The 13,470-nt window shown below is 43.8% G+C and overlaps 1 protein-coding gene across 1 annotated transcript in view; it reads right to left on the reverse strand.

The window, feature by feature from the left end:
* PAK5 (p21 (RAC1) activated kinase 5) overlaps positions 1-13,470 on the reverse strand; it is a 180,983-nt gene that overhangs the window by 16,325 nt on the left and 151,188 nt on the right. The window contains exons 4-6 of the mRNA XM_032605866.1: positions 7,137-7,628; positions 5,799-5,932; positions 1,155-1,281 (exon numbers count right to left, since the gene is read on the reverse strand). Of these exons, the coding sequence (XP_032461757.1) occupies positions 1,155-1,281; positions 5,799-5,932; positions 7,137-7,628 (753 nt within the window). The remainder of the gene's footprint in view (positions 1-1,154; positions 1,282-5,798; positions 5,933-7,136; positions 7,629-13,470) is intronic.

Below are 13,470 nucleotides of genomic sequence, written 5' to 3' on the forward strand. Positions count from 1 at the left end.
TGATCATTCCTGGGCAAATTCTGATGTGACATGAACGTTTTCCACGTGACTGAGGATACTAGGTGGTAAAAGACAGGTGCATTAAAGGGACAGCTGGCTCCACTCATCACAAGGCTATTACATCGCTGGGAGAGTCAGGAAGATTAAAAGGGTCTAAATAGGGAAAAAAAAATCTATGCTTCAAAACTCTTCCATCTAACTAAGCCTTCCTGGCAATGTCAACTCATGCATTCCTTGGCTGTTGTATTCTATCTGGTGTGTCTGATGAGTTTCAAGTGAATCCCCTGAGCAGGCTGCAATGATGGGAAATGCAGGTATCTGGGCCTGGGGATACACTAGTGTGATGGATATCTTCTGTTTGTCCTTTCAGATCTGGGAGCCCTGAGCCCTGGGAGGCCAATCTATATTGACCATTGATGACTTCTGATTGGACTCAGTCAATGGGGAGCACCAGTAGGAGACTGGAAGGAAGGAGCAGAGTGAGGTTCGGGTACTTATTGGCCCAGATCCCATCCAACAGGTTCACTATGGTCTGGTTTCCACTGAAGATCAGAGCTCCTGCCAGGCAGCCCTCTTCACACAACAATCTCTATTTCAAGATTCCAGTAACTAGTTTTGCACCTCACCTCTTCGGTCATGGGGTCATAAGAGTGGTGTTCCATTCTAGAGACCTATGCTTGTCCTCATGACAGTTCCTTTTGGCTTTTCTACATCTCATCTGCCCACACCTTTATTAAACTCTCCTCAAAGCACTGGAATTTGTCATCTGTTTCCTGCAGGGACTCTGAGAGATACTGCAGACATGCGTAGTCACATGAACAGAGTGGACACAGTCCTAGAAAAGTCATTTTCTCTCCACCAATGAAAATAAGAATGTGGCAGAAAAATAAAAGAAATTTCTATAGTTTCTATTACTTCCTGCACTTACTGTTAAGGCAGAAAATTATCTGTCAAATTCAGCTCACAGATAGTTCTAAATGACAGGATGACACAGAGGATGGTAATTTCTTTTTCAAAAGCCTCCTGGGAAGGGGAGTGGGTGACTTGCGACTAAGGAAAATTAGAATTATGAGAAAGTGTTCTTAGGAATATAATACCTGTAACAGGTGAAATGACAAGGTAAACCAGGGAGGGACCCAACATGAAAATCTTACCCGGCCATCACTTGTCAGCAGGATGGAGTCACTCTTTATGTCCCTGTGAATCACTCCTTGGTTGTGCAGGTAGGAAAGAGCCCTTAGAACCGACAGACAGACGGTAGCTATTTGTTCTTCATTCATTCTAGAAAGGAAATCACATTGAAGGAGAAAGGTCAGGCTTAAGACCATCTTTGAAATGACCAAGAGAGGTGGCTCCCTTGTGTTCTAGAGAACCAGTCCATGCTCCCCAGCCCATGTCTCGAAAATCTATGGGAAAGGAAAAGGAAGTCTTTGGGACCTGATTCCCAGAACCTAAGGCCTGGCATTGAGGATGATAGGGGCTCAGTATAAGCTAAAGTAAAGAGACCCCCATTGGCTGGCTTTTGGGTCATCAGTGCAAATGCACTTCCTTGCACTCTTATAGGTAATTCCCCAGGTACTGACAAACCTCCAGGGTCCTACAGAGAGGGCACACTGAATGATGCCAAAGTTCCAGGAGGGGCTGCTAGATGACCTTGAGGAAGTCCTTTAACTTCCTCGGTTTCTTTTTCCTCATCTTGGAAGTGGGCAAGGCCATGGTTCTCTTCAAGGTTGGACTCAGGCAAGGTGGTCTTTAGATCTCTAAGATCCCCCTCTGGGACTTGCCCTGCCTCTCACCAGCCCTTCCTCTCCCTCCTCCAGGAGCTGGAAGCTTCTGTTACTCCAGGTCCCTCTGTCAAGAAGGAAATTGGGCCTAGTTAGTTACTAATAACCAAGTGTGAATGTGTGATACCCTAATAAATAGACCATGGGAATGAGAAAGGCAAGCATAACACTAGATATGCTCCCCCATTTCATGGCTGCACCCTCCGAAGAAGGTATTTCTGGTTTCAGAAGAGACTGAGGTCAGGTGACCTGCCCAAGGTTATATAGCTCAGAAGGTAACCAGATCATGATTCAAATCCCACCTTCTATGAATTCAAAACCCATGTTTTTCCACTGTATCATGCAGCAATTGTAACTCAAAAGAATGGATTTTCAGCCACTGAAGAACCCAGGTGGGAAGAATGATGTGGAGACTGGAGTCCCTCAGTGCACTCAAAATGACCCATTTAGGCATCTGCCTAACTCATCTAGGCATAAAACTTCCTCCCTCTCATGGAGATATTGAGAGGCCCAAATTAGGTAGCAAATGTGAAAGACCTCCTAAAACAAACTATCAGGCAAACAGAGGAGGCTATCAGGAGACACACTTCATAACTGACCAGAGCCCAAATTTAAGAATTGACTTGGGAAATAATCCCAGGTAACTTTTAGCTCAGCAGGACAAGTAAATAGATGGCCTTGAATCTGCATTTCAGTCTTGTTGATGCCAACAAACCCCAGCTGAGTAAAACTAGGGTTCAAAATAAAATCCAAGGAGATAACCAATCAGGAGAATGTCAAAGGTACAAAGTGGATGAGTATGAAGAAACATGCCCTTCTCTTTGAAGAGGATTCCTACCACCACAATGAATTGGCCTCATAGGAAGGCAGGTGTCTGAAACAGAGTGGAAACCTACAACTTCTGTGTTCTTGGTTTTGTGGTAAGTGGGCTGGTCATTATGCTGGATCGTTTTCAGATGACAATTTTCACATCTGCCCAAAGCACACTCCTGAGAGGTTTAGAGCATCAGCCACAGGGACAAGTCCAACTACATCTTAAAATTAATTGAGGACCAAGAATTTTCATCTTTAATAAAATAAAGTCCATTTTTCTTGGATTCAATGAGATTTGAGTTATTTGGAGCAGGCATAAAGATTTTTCACAGGTCAAAGGTAACAAAAATTAATTGACTCTGAGCCCCCAATCACGAACTGAAAGATCCCCTGGAATTTATAACAAATGCTACTGACTCTTAATTCAATGACTTTGAAATGGACATGGCCCACTGTAGAAAGCCTGGTGCTTTCCTACTTCAGCAGGGAGGAAGTCATGTGGGGATAAAAACACCTCAGTTTTGGAGTCAACTCCAAATTCAAATCCTGGCTCTGCCAATTATTAAATACGTGATCTTGAGAAAGATACTTTTTGCCTCTATGAGTCATAGCTTCATCCTCTAACATCAACACCTACCTTATAGAGATGTGTGAAGGTTACATGAGTTAATGTAAGAACCTGACAGAGCTTGGTACTTTCCTCTCCCTTCTAGAACTGTTTCCTTGAAATAAGTAGGATATGATTTAACAAGATGCTAGATAGGGCTAAAACAATAGTATGTATAAGAAACTCCTGAGGGGACTTCCCTGGTAGTGCAGTGGTTAAGAATCCACCTGCCAATGCAGGGAACACATGTTCGCTCCCTGGTCCGGGAAGATCCCACATGCCGTGGAGCAACTAAGCCCATGCACCACAACTACTGAGCCTGTGCCCTAGAGCCCATGTGCCACAACTACTGAGGCTACCCGCCACAACTACTGAAGCCCGTGTGCCTAGAGCCCATGCTCTGCAACAAGGGAAGACACCACAATGAGAAGCACGGGCACCGCAACGAAGAGTAGCCCCTGCTCGCTGCAACTAGAGAAAGCCCGTGCACAGCAACAAAAACTCAACACAGCAAAAAATAAATAAATAAAATAAATAAATTAAAAAAAAAAAGAAACTCCTGAGCATCTGGCTAGATCATGGATTCTTTTAGTCCATCTGGGTAGAGCCTGAGATGCTGTATTTCTAACAAGCTCTTAGGGGATGTTGATGCTGCTGGTCCCCAGACCACACTTTGAGTGGCAAGCAGTTAAATGTTTTATCAACCAATCAATCAATCATTCAATGAAGTACTTATTGAATATCTACTATAGGAAACTCTCTGAACTACCAGCTTAAGGATTTCAAATTCTATATATCCATGGTATTCCTTGACACACAATTGCTTCTTGCTCTCTGGAACTACTCTGCCTTCAAGGGGAAATCCATTGACAAAACTAGATGGAGAGAATTAGAAAACACAATGGATTCTAGAGAGGCTGGCTCTTCAGTGAATCCCACGGATACAAAATAAGAACTTGACAAAGTGAGAGCTGTAGTTTTCTGATGCTCTCTGAGGCAAGAAAAAAGCCCCTCCCTTGGACATATTTTTATTAATTGTTTTATATGTAAGTCACATTTGTCTTATTCGTAGGTCTCTTCAGTATACTTGTTGCTACAATTTAAGATGATTAGATAGATAGATAGATAGATAGATAGATAGATAGATAGATAGATAGATAGATATGGTGGTTGTATGGCTATACCAATAGGAATCTGCCAGCCGAAATGTTGGTGATAAACATTTGGTGTCTTCCCTCATGTCCTTGTGTTTTTAGATGGTCTACCGCAGACTCAGAGCTATAGGGAGTCATGATTGAAACACTGCCTTATTTTAGCAGAGAAAAAGCAGCACCTTCGATCCCTTATGGGTTTCTGAACACTTTCTTGCTACCTTGCTTTCCACCTATTGTCCATCAACTGGATTCACTTATGATTTGGATGCCATTTCAGTGACATCAGCTAATACCCAATGTAGCTCCTTCATGACAATCTTCTCAAATCTTTGGTATTTTATTTACCAGCAGAGCAAACTTAAAGTTTCCCAAATGTAACATGATTTTTTTACACATCTGTTCCTTTGAACCTTGCTTTTCCAGCGCGGTCCATGAACTAACAGCATTAACATCGCCTGGGGGTTCCTTAGAATGCAGAGTATTATGCCTCCCCCCCCATTGAATCAGGATCTGCATTTTAATAAGAGCCACAGGTAATTTGTATGCGTATTAAAATTTTAGAAGCACTGTCTTAGCACATACTCTTTCATTTGCCTTCAATGCCCTTTTCTTCCCACTTGCCTTCTTAGTAAACTCTGATGCATCTCTCAAAACCCATCCTGGACACCACCGTATATTGGAAATCCTTCTTGACCCTCTTATAGAGATATTCAGGTATTCTTCTATGCTACTTATATAATTCTAATTCTGCACAGGTGTTATAATGTATTTATTTCTAATCTGAGACTTCCTTGGAAGGGTGTATCTGAGTCTTATTCATTTGTATCTTTTGTAGCCCCAGCACTTAGGAAAGAGCCTGGCACATAAAAAGTGATTAATAAATACTTGATGAAATGACCACAACTGACACATCAGAGAAGCAAGTAGCTGAGGCAACAGTGGCAAGCAACCATTGTTACTTGCAAGATGATTTAAAAACAGATTTGAAGAATCTCTCTCTCTCTTATGTAGTTTGTTATTATGACATAAAATTTTGATCTTTCACCTGCCCCTGCCTTCCCCAGGTACCCTTGGTGGTATCAACACATAGCAATGGTACAGCAACTTAGGAGAATGAAACTCAGTTTTAGAAATCTACATAGGGATGGGAAATTCTATTATTTGTCACCGAAACTCCATTCTCAGCAGCTTGCCGATTTAAAATCAGTGAGTACCAATGAACTTCTGGACGGCAGGGAGAATGTGAATTGAGTGAATGAACTATACATACATGATATTGTGATAGGCACCTGGGAATACAGAGAAAAAGGGCAGTCGTTTCTCTACCTTCAAAGTGCTTAACTACTTATGAAGAGTTCATAAATATAGTTACTGAGGCCTTACCCTGGAAAAGAATAATAAGCACCTTGAACTACTTGCCTGGATAGTAAAGAAACTTACCTGGTATGAGTAACGATGTCTGTCAAGGCACCACCTTCTAGAAATTCCATGACAACCCAGAGCTCATCATTGACAAGGTAGCTGTTGTACATGTCAACCACATTGTCATGGTGATAATCCCGCATTATCACAACCTGGGCAAAATAGAAAGACACTGTTTGACTTCGGACCGTGAAATTTGACTTTTTGTTTTCTCATGACTACATTTGGGCTGTGAGTTCAACTGATGGGGAGTACTGATTGTGTGTGTGGGGGGGTATTCAGAAGTCTATTACAGACAAAGGGACAGCACTGAGAGCAGCTGGCAGGAATAGAAGGGATCAAGTTAGCAAATTCAGAGAAAATGGCAGGTCAACAGGACACTGGGTTGGGGGAGAATACGGGGTAAAAACAGGCAGAACCATGGCAGAGTTTGCATTCACAAGAGTGAGTTTAGTTGAATGTTTGGGGGGATGTGATCAGATATCCCATAGGTTACTTTTAAAACACATTGTCCACACTCTGCTATTGGGCAAAAGTGTCACCAACTCAAGGTAAGTGAGTCTCAGAAGTGACTGAAGTAAACAGTTATTAGGGCTGGGGCCACATGACACCAATCTAACTTCTTGGGAGGTCTAGGCTGAGTCTGAAAGAGTTTGTGCTGAATACAAAGGATAAGTCTTGAAGGTAAAAACATTATGACTTAGGCATTAAAAGGCCAACTTGTTTCTGCTTGCTGGAGAGAGCATCCAGGAATTGCCATCCTGTGGCCGCTTCTGGTGATATTTTCAGAATGAGTGCTAAATAATAAATTATACAGTTGTTTAAGTTATATTTTCCCTGTCTGTTCTGGCATTGTGGTTTGGAAATAAGTTCCAGAAATCAGGAGCTGTGGACTGGGAAGAAACTGAATCCCACTCACCCCATGCTCTCTGTGAGGTTTGGAGCATGGAAAAGAAATGAACACCTATGGGAGTTGGAGCTGGGTGGAGCCTTCACATAAGCCATCACGGAAGAGGGTCCAAAGTCACAGCTGATTGCATTGTTACAGCTGTATGAACCTACTGACCCTGGGTTAGTAACATAATCTGATGCTAGGTTTCCTTATTGCTAAATGGAGATAACATTTTTCTGTCTATGGCTATTGTGAGAATCAAACCAGACCAATGCTTAGCACAGTGGCTGATCCACAGGAAGTACTTCATAAAGAGGCAGCCATACAGGCATAGAAAAAGGGATGCTATTTTTGTATTTATATTTTCTGTGTTTTCTAATGTCCTAAAATGTATATGTGTTATTTCTGAAATGGGAAAGAAATGTTACATAGGACAGAAAGGATGATCCGAACACACCATCTACCTCATTAAAAAGCAGCTCTCGTCTCTGTTGTTTTCGGAGGTCCATTTTCTTCACAGCGACTTGCTTCCCTGTGTGTTTCTCAGTGGCGATGCACACAATGCCGGTTGACCCTTCCCCGATTTTGATAAAGTTGTCCAAATATTCTCTGGGGTCTCCTGGGCTGACCACCAGCTGCAGAGCTGCCCGGAACTGTTCGTGGGACACCCTGGAGGGCTGCTGGTCTGAGGCGGAGCCCCAGCTGGGTGGGGGGTAGGTGCTAGATGAGATGCTGAGAGAGCTCAGGTAAGAAGCTGTGGAGATGTACTGCGAACTGGTCTGGAGGGAGGGGTGGTGGTACAGGGTGGCTGTGTGGTACCCAGATGGGTACTGGTGGCTGCTTGAGGAATAGCCTGCTTTGCTTTGACTTTGAGGTAGTTTGGCAGGGCCCCTGGGGTAGGTGTCGGACCCTGACAGTGGAGGGCTGAGGACCACCTGTGCTCGATCATAATCCACCTGGGAAGACAGACACAGATGGAGAAATTCACATGCTACATCTGAATACCATAGCCATCACACAGCTGGTCCAAATGATGAGCACCACTGCACAACCCACTCGTGGGTGAGGCTTACCTCGTGGGGTCCCAGGATGCATCGCTTCCACCCTTTATCTGCCCTCCGACCTCCCCATCCTGCCTATTTCTTCCTCCTTCCCTAACAAAATCCCCAGAAGTAGACTCTGAGACCTGGATTAGAACGCAAGTAGTAGGAGGTGATCCCAGGAGTTATGAAGGGGAAAACGCCAATACGGTAAGTCCCCTACACACGAATGTGTTCCATTCCGAGATCGTGTTCATAAGTCCAATTTGTTTGTAAGTCCAACAAAGGTAGTCTAGGTACTCAACTAACACAATCGGCTCTATAGTACTGTACTGTAACAGGTTTATAATACTTTTGACACAAATAATACATAAAAACAAAAAATAAACATTTTTAATCTTACAGAACAGTACCTTGAAATGTACAGTAGTGCAGTACAACAGCTGGCACACAGGGGCTGATCAAGTGAACAGGCAAGAAGAGTTACTGACTGGAGGAGGGAGAGGAGGTGGGAGATGGTAGAGCTGAAGGATCGTCACCAATAGGAGATGGAGGGCAAGCTGCAATTTCACTCATGCCTGATGTGGATGACACGGGTTCTGGTTCCTTGCTGGATTCAATTCTACCTACCGTCTTGAAAAATAAACGATCCAGTGATGTCTGGGTAGTAGCTCTTTTTTCTCATCTTAGATGATGCGGTAGCACTGGATTGCATTCTGAGCGGCTGCTGCAACTTTGGTGTACTATTCTATGTTCGGGTCCTGTGTCTCAAAAACTAACAGTGCCTCCTCAGATAAAGAAAATCCCCTTGCCATTTCCTGCATCATGAAACTCTTCGGTTCTTCAGTTACTTCTTCCTCTTGTCTCTCTTTGTCCTTTCTCTGGGCCTCCAATTCCATAAGGTCTTCATTAGTAAGCCCCTCATGTTGCACAGCAAGAAGTTCAATGAAGTTGTCCTCTCGCAGATCTAGCTCCAGCTTCTCACTGAGGGTCACTAAGTTGCTGAAAACCTCTTTGGACTCCTCATCCACATTCTCAAATCCATGAAAATCGTGAACAAACTGTGGGCAAAGGCTCTTCCAAACCCCATTCATGGTGATGGCTGTAACCTCACGCCAAGCAAAGTTAATGTTTTTTATGGCCTTGTAGATGTTAAAGTCCTTCCAAAATTGTTGCAAGGTTGTTCCTGATTCATCACTCGCCTTAACTACCTGACAAAAAGTGTGACATACATATTTCTTGAAAATCACAATAACTCCCTGGTCCATGGGTTGGATGAGCAACATAGAATTTGGTGGCAGATGCACTACTTTGATGTTGGGGTGAAAGTCGTCCATGAATGGGGGGCAGCCTGGAGCACTGTTGAGAAGCAAAAGAATGTTGAATGGGACATCTTGCTCCAAGCAAGATTTCTCTACCTCCGGGATAAAGTGGTGGAAAAATCAGTCCTGGAAAATGGTGTGGGTAACCCAGGATTTGGGGTTACTCTTCCACACAACAGGAAGGGAGCCCTGGGCTATGTTTTTAAGGGCTCTTGGGTTCTCTGAATGATAAACTAAGACAGACTTCAGCTTCATATTGCCAAAAGCATTGCCACCAAACAACAGAGTTAGCCAGTCCTTTGCTGCTTTATAGCCTGGCATCAACTTTTCTTTCTTATTGATGTAACTTTGGTCTGGCATCCTTCTCCAGTACAGTACTGTCTCATCCACATTAAAAATCTGCTAGGGGAAATACCTTCCTTCATCAATAATTTCTCAAAGTGTTTTAGGAAGTTCCCAGGCAGCTACCGTATCTGCACTTGCTGCCTCGCCACTTGCCTTTACGTTGTGAAGGTTGGCTCTAGCCTCGAACCAATGAAACCAGACATGGCTGGCATTAAAAGATGCGCCCTCTGATTCTTCACTGTGTTTCTTCTTCAAGTCTTCATAAAGGCTTTTGGCTTTCTCTTGCAACAGCATTAAGCTGAGCGGGACTCGACACTGATGTGATCCTGCATCCGCACACTGAGAAGTTTCTCCATCTCCTCCGTCACTTTTCCACGCTTCTTCGATATTACTGGTGACATCATCAGCACAGCAGACTTCACATGTTCCGTGATCTTGTCCTTGTTCTTCAGAATCATGCCAATGGTTAAACAATTCATGTTATAAGAAATAGCAGTGTCTACCATCTTATTTTGCCTCGCTTCACTCTCTCAATTATTTTCACTTTTGTTTCCATTGTTATCGCTTGGCGCTTCTTAGCAGTACCAGCTATATCACTGCTGCTTTTACACTTGCTTCTGGACATCCTGGGCTTGAAATAAAGATACTGTACAGTACAGTACACAAAAGCACAACCACTTGTAGAGGATGTATGCATGTGACAATGTACACCAGACATGTGAACTAACTTACGTGACTGGACATACGAATGCACGTTCACATCTTTGAAAGTTCACAACTTGAAGGTTCGTATGTAGGGGACTCACCAAATACGTAAAAGGGACAACCTAACTCCCTGTGCAAAGCAGCTTTTCGGACAATAAGATAAACACATACAAATCAGTATAAATGTATAATGTTTGAGAAAATCCAAAATCTGCAGGGCTGTGTGTGTGAAAGAGAAATCTGCTCAGCCCTCAAAAGGATTCAAGGCAAGAACATTCTACTCTGATTGTGAAGAGTGGATTGAGGGAACTTAGTGGAGAGGATGGGGAGGACACACGGGGCAGGGGTGGGGAAAGCCAGTGAGGGGCTGCCATGACACTAGGTGTAAGTTCCAGCAATCACTCTCTGGAAAAGTCAGGAAGGAGCTCTGGTCACCCCTGGAATGACTGAGGTCAGGGATGGTGAATATACCACATCATACCATACTCGCCTCCTTGCCCAAAGCAGAAAGTGCTAATAGATGAATACACTCTTTTGTGTAAGATCCTGATGATAACGAGAGTGTTGGATACATAGAAGGTGTTTGAAAAAGATTCATTGATTGGACCTCCAGCTCCTTCTTAACACAGCGTCCCAGGAAGTCTCTTCCACTCTACCAGGATGTACATGGAATGACATTTACATGCCCACTCCAAGGATCCAGATTTGCTCTAAAATGATGGTTGCTGGCTACACATGACTATTTAATTAAAATCAATAGAAATTAAAAGTTAAAATAAAAAAAATCCATTCCTCACTCATATTAGTCACATGTTAGGTATTTAAGAGTCACCACATTGGACAAGATATAAAATATTTATAGAACATATAGAATATTTCCACCATTGCAGAATGTTCTATCGGGTGGCACTGTTCTAGTTGAATTCATTGCTCCCACATGGTCCATTCATTCATTTGTTTAGTGCACAGATTAATATTTAAGCAACCATTATGTGCTAGGCACCATTTCAGGTGCTGTGGGAAGGTCCAGCAATAATCATAATGGATGGTATTTCTGTTGTCCTGGAGTTGACATTCTAGAGAAGGAGACGGATGATAAACAAGAAAATCAATAAATATACAGTATGTGGTCCAGTAGTAATAGGTGATATGAAGAAAAATAAAGCAGAACAAGGGGATTGAGAATAACAAGGTGCCATCTTGCATGGGATGGCCAAGGAAGGCCTTTTTGAGAGGTGTAACATGAGCAGAAACCTGGCTGAAGTGCGGGAGCAAGCCCTGTGACTGTGGGGGGCAGGGGTAGTCCAGGCAGAGGGCACAGCACACGCAGGATTCTGAGGCACACACAGGCTTGAGGAACAGCCTGGAGGCTCTCCTGGTGCAGAGAGGAGGCAGTTTGGAAAGACAGAGAGAGAAGTGGTGAGGGGCCAGATCATACAGACCACGGCAAGGATGCTGGCTGTTGCTGAGGGAAGTGGGAGCCACTGGAGGTTGCTAAGCAGAGGACAGTGACATGAACTTGACTCTCTGGATGCTGGAGAAGAGGCTTTGGTGGCAAGGGTGGAAACAGGGTTGCCAGTTAGCTTACTGCAGTCAATATGGGCAGAGATGAGGGTGGGTGCTCTAGATGGGGTGAGAAATGGGATCCAGAGTAGAGTCTGAAGATGGAGCTGATCCAATTTTCTGATGGATTGAATATGAAGGAGAAGAATCAAAGATGACTCCCAGGATATTATGCTGAGGAGCAAGCCACTTAATAATATGAGGCGCATAGGGGCAGGAGCAGGCTTCTCAGCTGTGAATCAGCCTCCAAGATGGTTCCCAGTGATTCCTGCCTCCTGACATGAATGTGTAGTCTCCTCCCCCATTGTATCAGGTTGATCTGTGAGCAAAAGAATATGGTGGAAGTAATAGTAAGTGTCCTCTGAGGCCAAAAAAAGACATTGTGGCTTCTCTGCCTTCTCTCTTGGATTGCTTGCTCTGGCTTTCTCCAGCTGCCATGTCGCGAGGACACCCCTCAAACCCTATAGAGAGGTCCTCCTGCCAAGAGCCAGCTAGAAACTGAAGTCTGCCACCAACAGCCATGTGTGCCATCTTGGAGGTGATCCTCTGGCCCCAGTCAAGCCTTCAGATGATTGCAGCCCTGCTGACCTCTTGACTGCAACCTCATGACAGACTCAAGGTCAGAATCACCTAGTTAAGCTAGCCATGGAAACCCAGAGGAACTGTGTGAGGTAATAAATGTTCATTGTTGTTTTAAGCCATTAAGTTTGGGGATGATTTGTTACACAGCAATAGATAACTAAAACATAGGGTGAAACCCAGAGTTCCATCATGGCCACATTAAGTTTGAGAGAGCTATTAAGCATCCAAGCAGAGATGCCGCTTAGGTGACTTAGACATGACTCCAGTCCACGGGAAAGTTGACATTAAAGACATGAATCTGAGAGTCATCAGTATTTAGCTGGTGTTAAAAGCCATGGTGTTGAATGTGTAAGAGAAAATCCAAGGACTACAACATCTAGAGACTAAAAAGAGGAGAAGGAACTTGCAAAAAGGAGCAGAGAAGGAGTGGCCTGTGATGTAGGAAAGAAACTAAGGGACTAGGATGTCCTGGAGCCCAGGAAGGAAAGTATTTCAAGAAGGAAGGAGTGATGAACCACATCAAATGCCACGGAGAAGTGAAGTTGGATGCGGCATGTTGCTCGTTGCATCTGGCAACATGGTGGTCATCTGGCAGAAGGAAGGTTTCTGAACCTCTGGTCCCTTGCACAGCATGGACAGATGCCTCTTCAACAAGTCAGGGAGCAAGATCTGCACACAGCAGCCTCCTGAAAATTGCCATGGTACCATTCTCAGTTATGCACTGTGCATTGGCTCCCAGATCACACTGCTGGCCTCCTGTACTGCTGCACTCAGTCAGTCTAGCATCAGCCAGCAGGGGCCCGTGTCCTGCTAAGCCAGGGCCCTGGCCTGATTGCAGAGCAGAGAGAACATATTTGAAGGGCATATTGAGGGCTGAATATTGATTCTAATGACTTGAGTCAAATCATTTAGCCTCTCTCAACCTCAGTTTCCTCATCTGTAAAATGAGGGTCATCACACCTCCCTCATGGGGTTTTTATGAGGCTTACCTGGGGGAATCCTAGAGCAGCCTGGTGTTTAAGAAAAGACTTTGGACTCGAAAACTTCTTCTGCCATTTACAAGTTGTACGACATTGGGCAAGTTATTTCAACTCCTGTGCTTCAGTTTTCTCACTGGTAAAATGAGAGCAATAATAATAATACCTACCAAATGATAATAATACCTATCTCCCAAATGATAATAATACCTATCTCCTTAGGTCACTGTGAACTCTAAGGAACTGAATACAAATCAAAGGGTT

Source organism: Phocoena sinus, chromosome 15 (genome assembly GCF_008692025.1).
Source record: "Phocoena sinus isolate mPhoSin1 chromosome 15, mPhoSin1.pri, whole genome shotgun sequence".
Classification (NCBI taxonomy): domain Eukaryota; kingdom Metazoa; phylum Chordata; class Mammalia; order Artiodactyla; family Phocoenidae; genus Phocoena; species Phocoena sinus.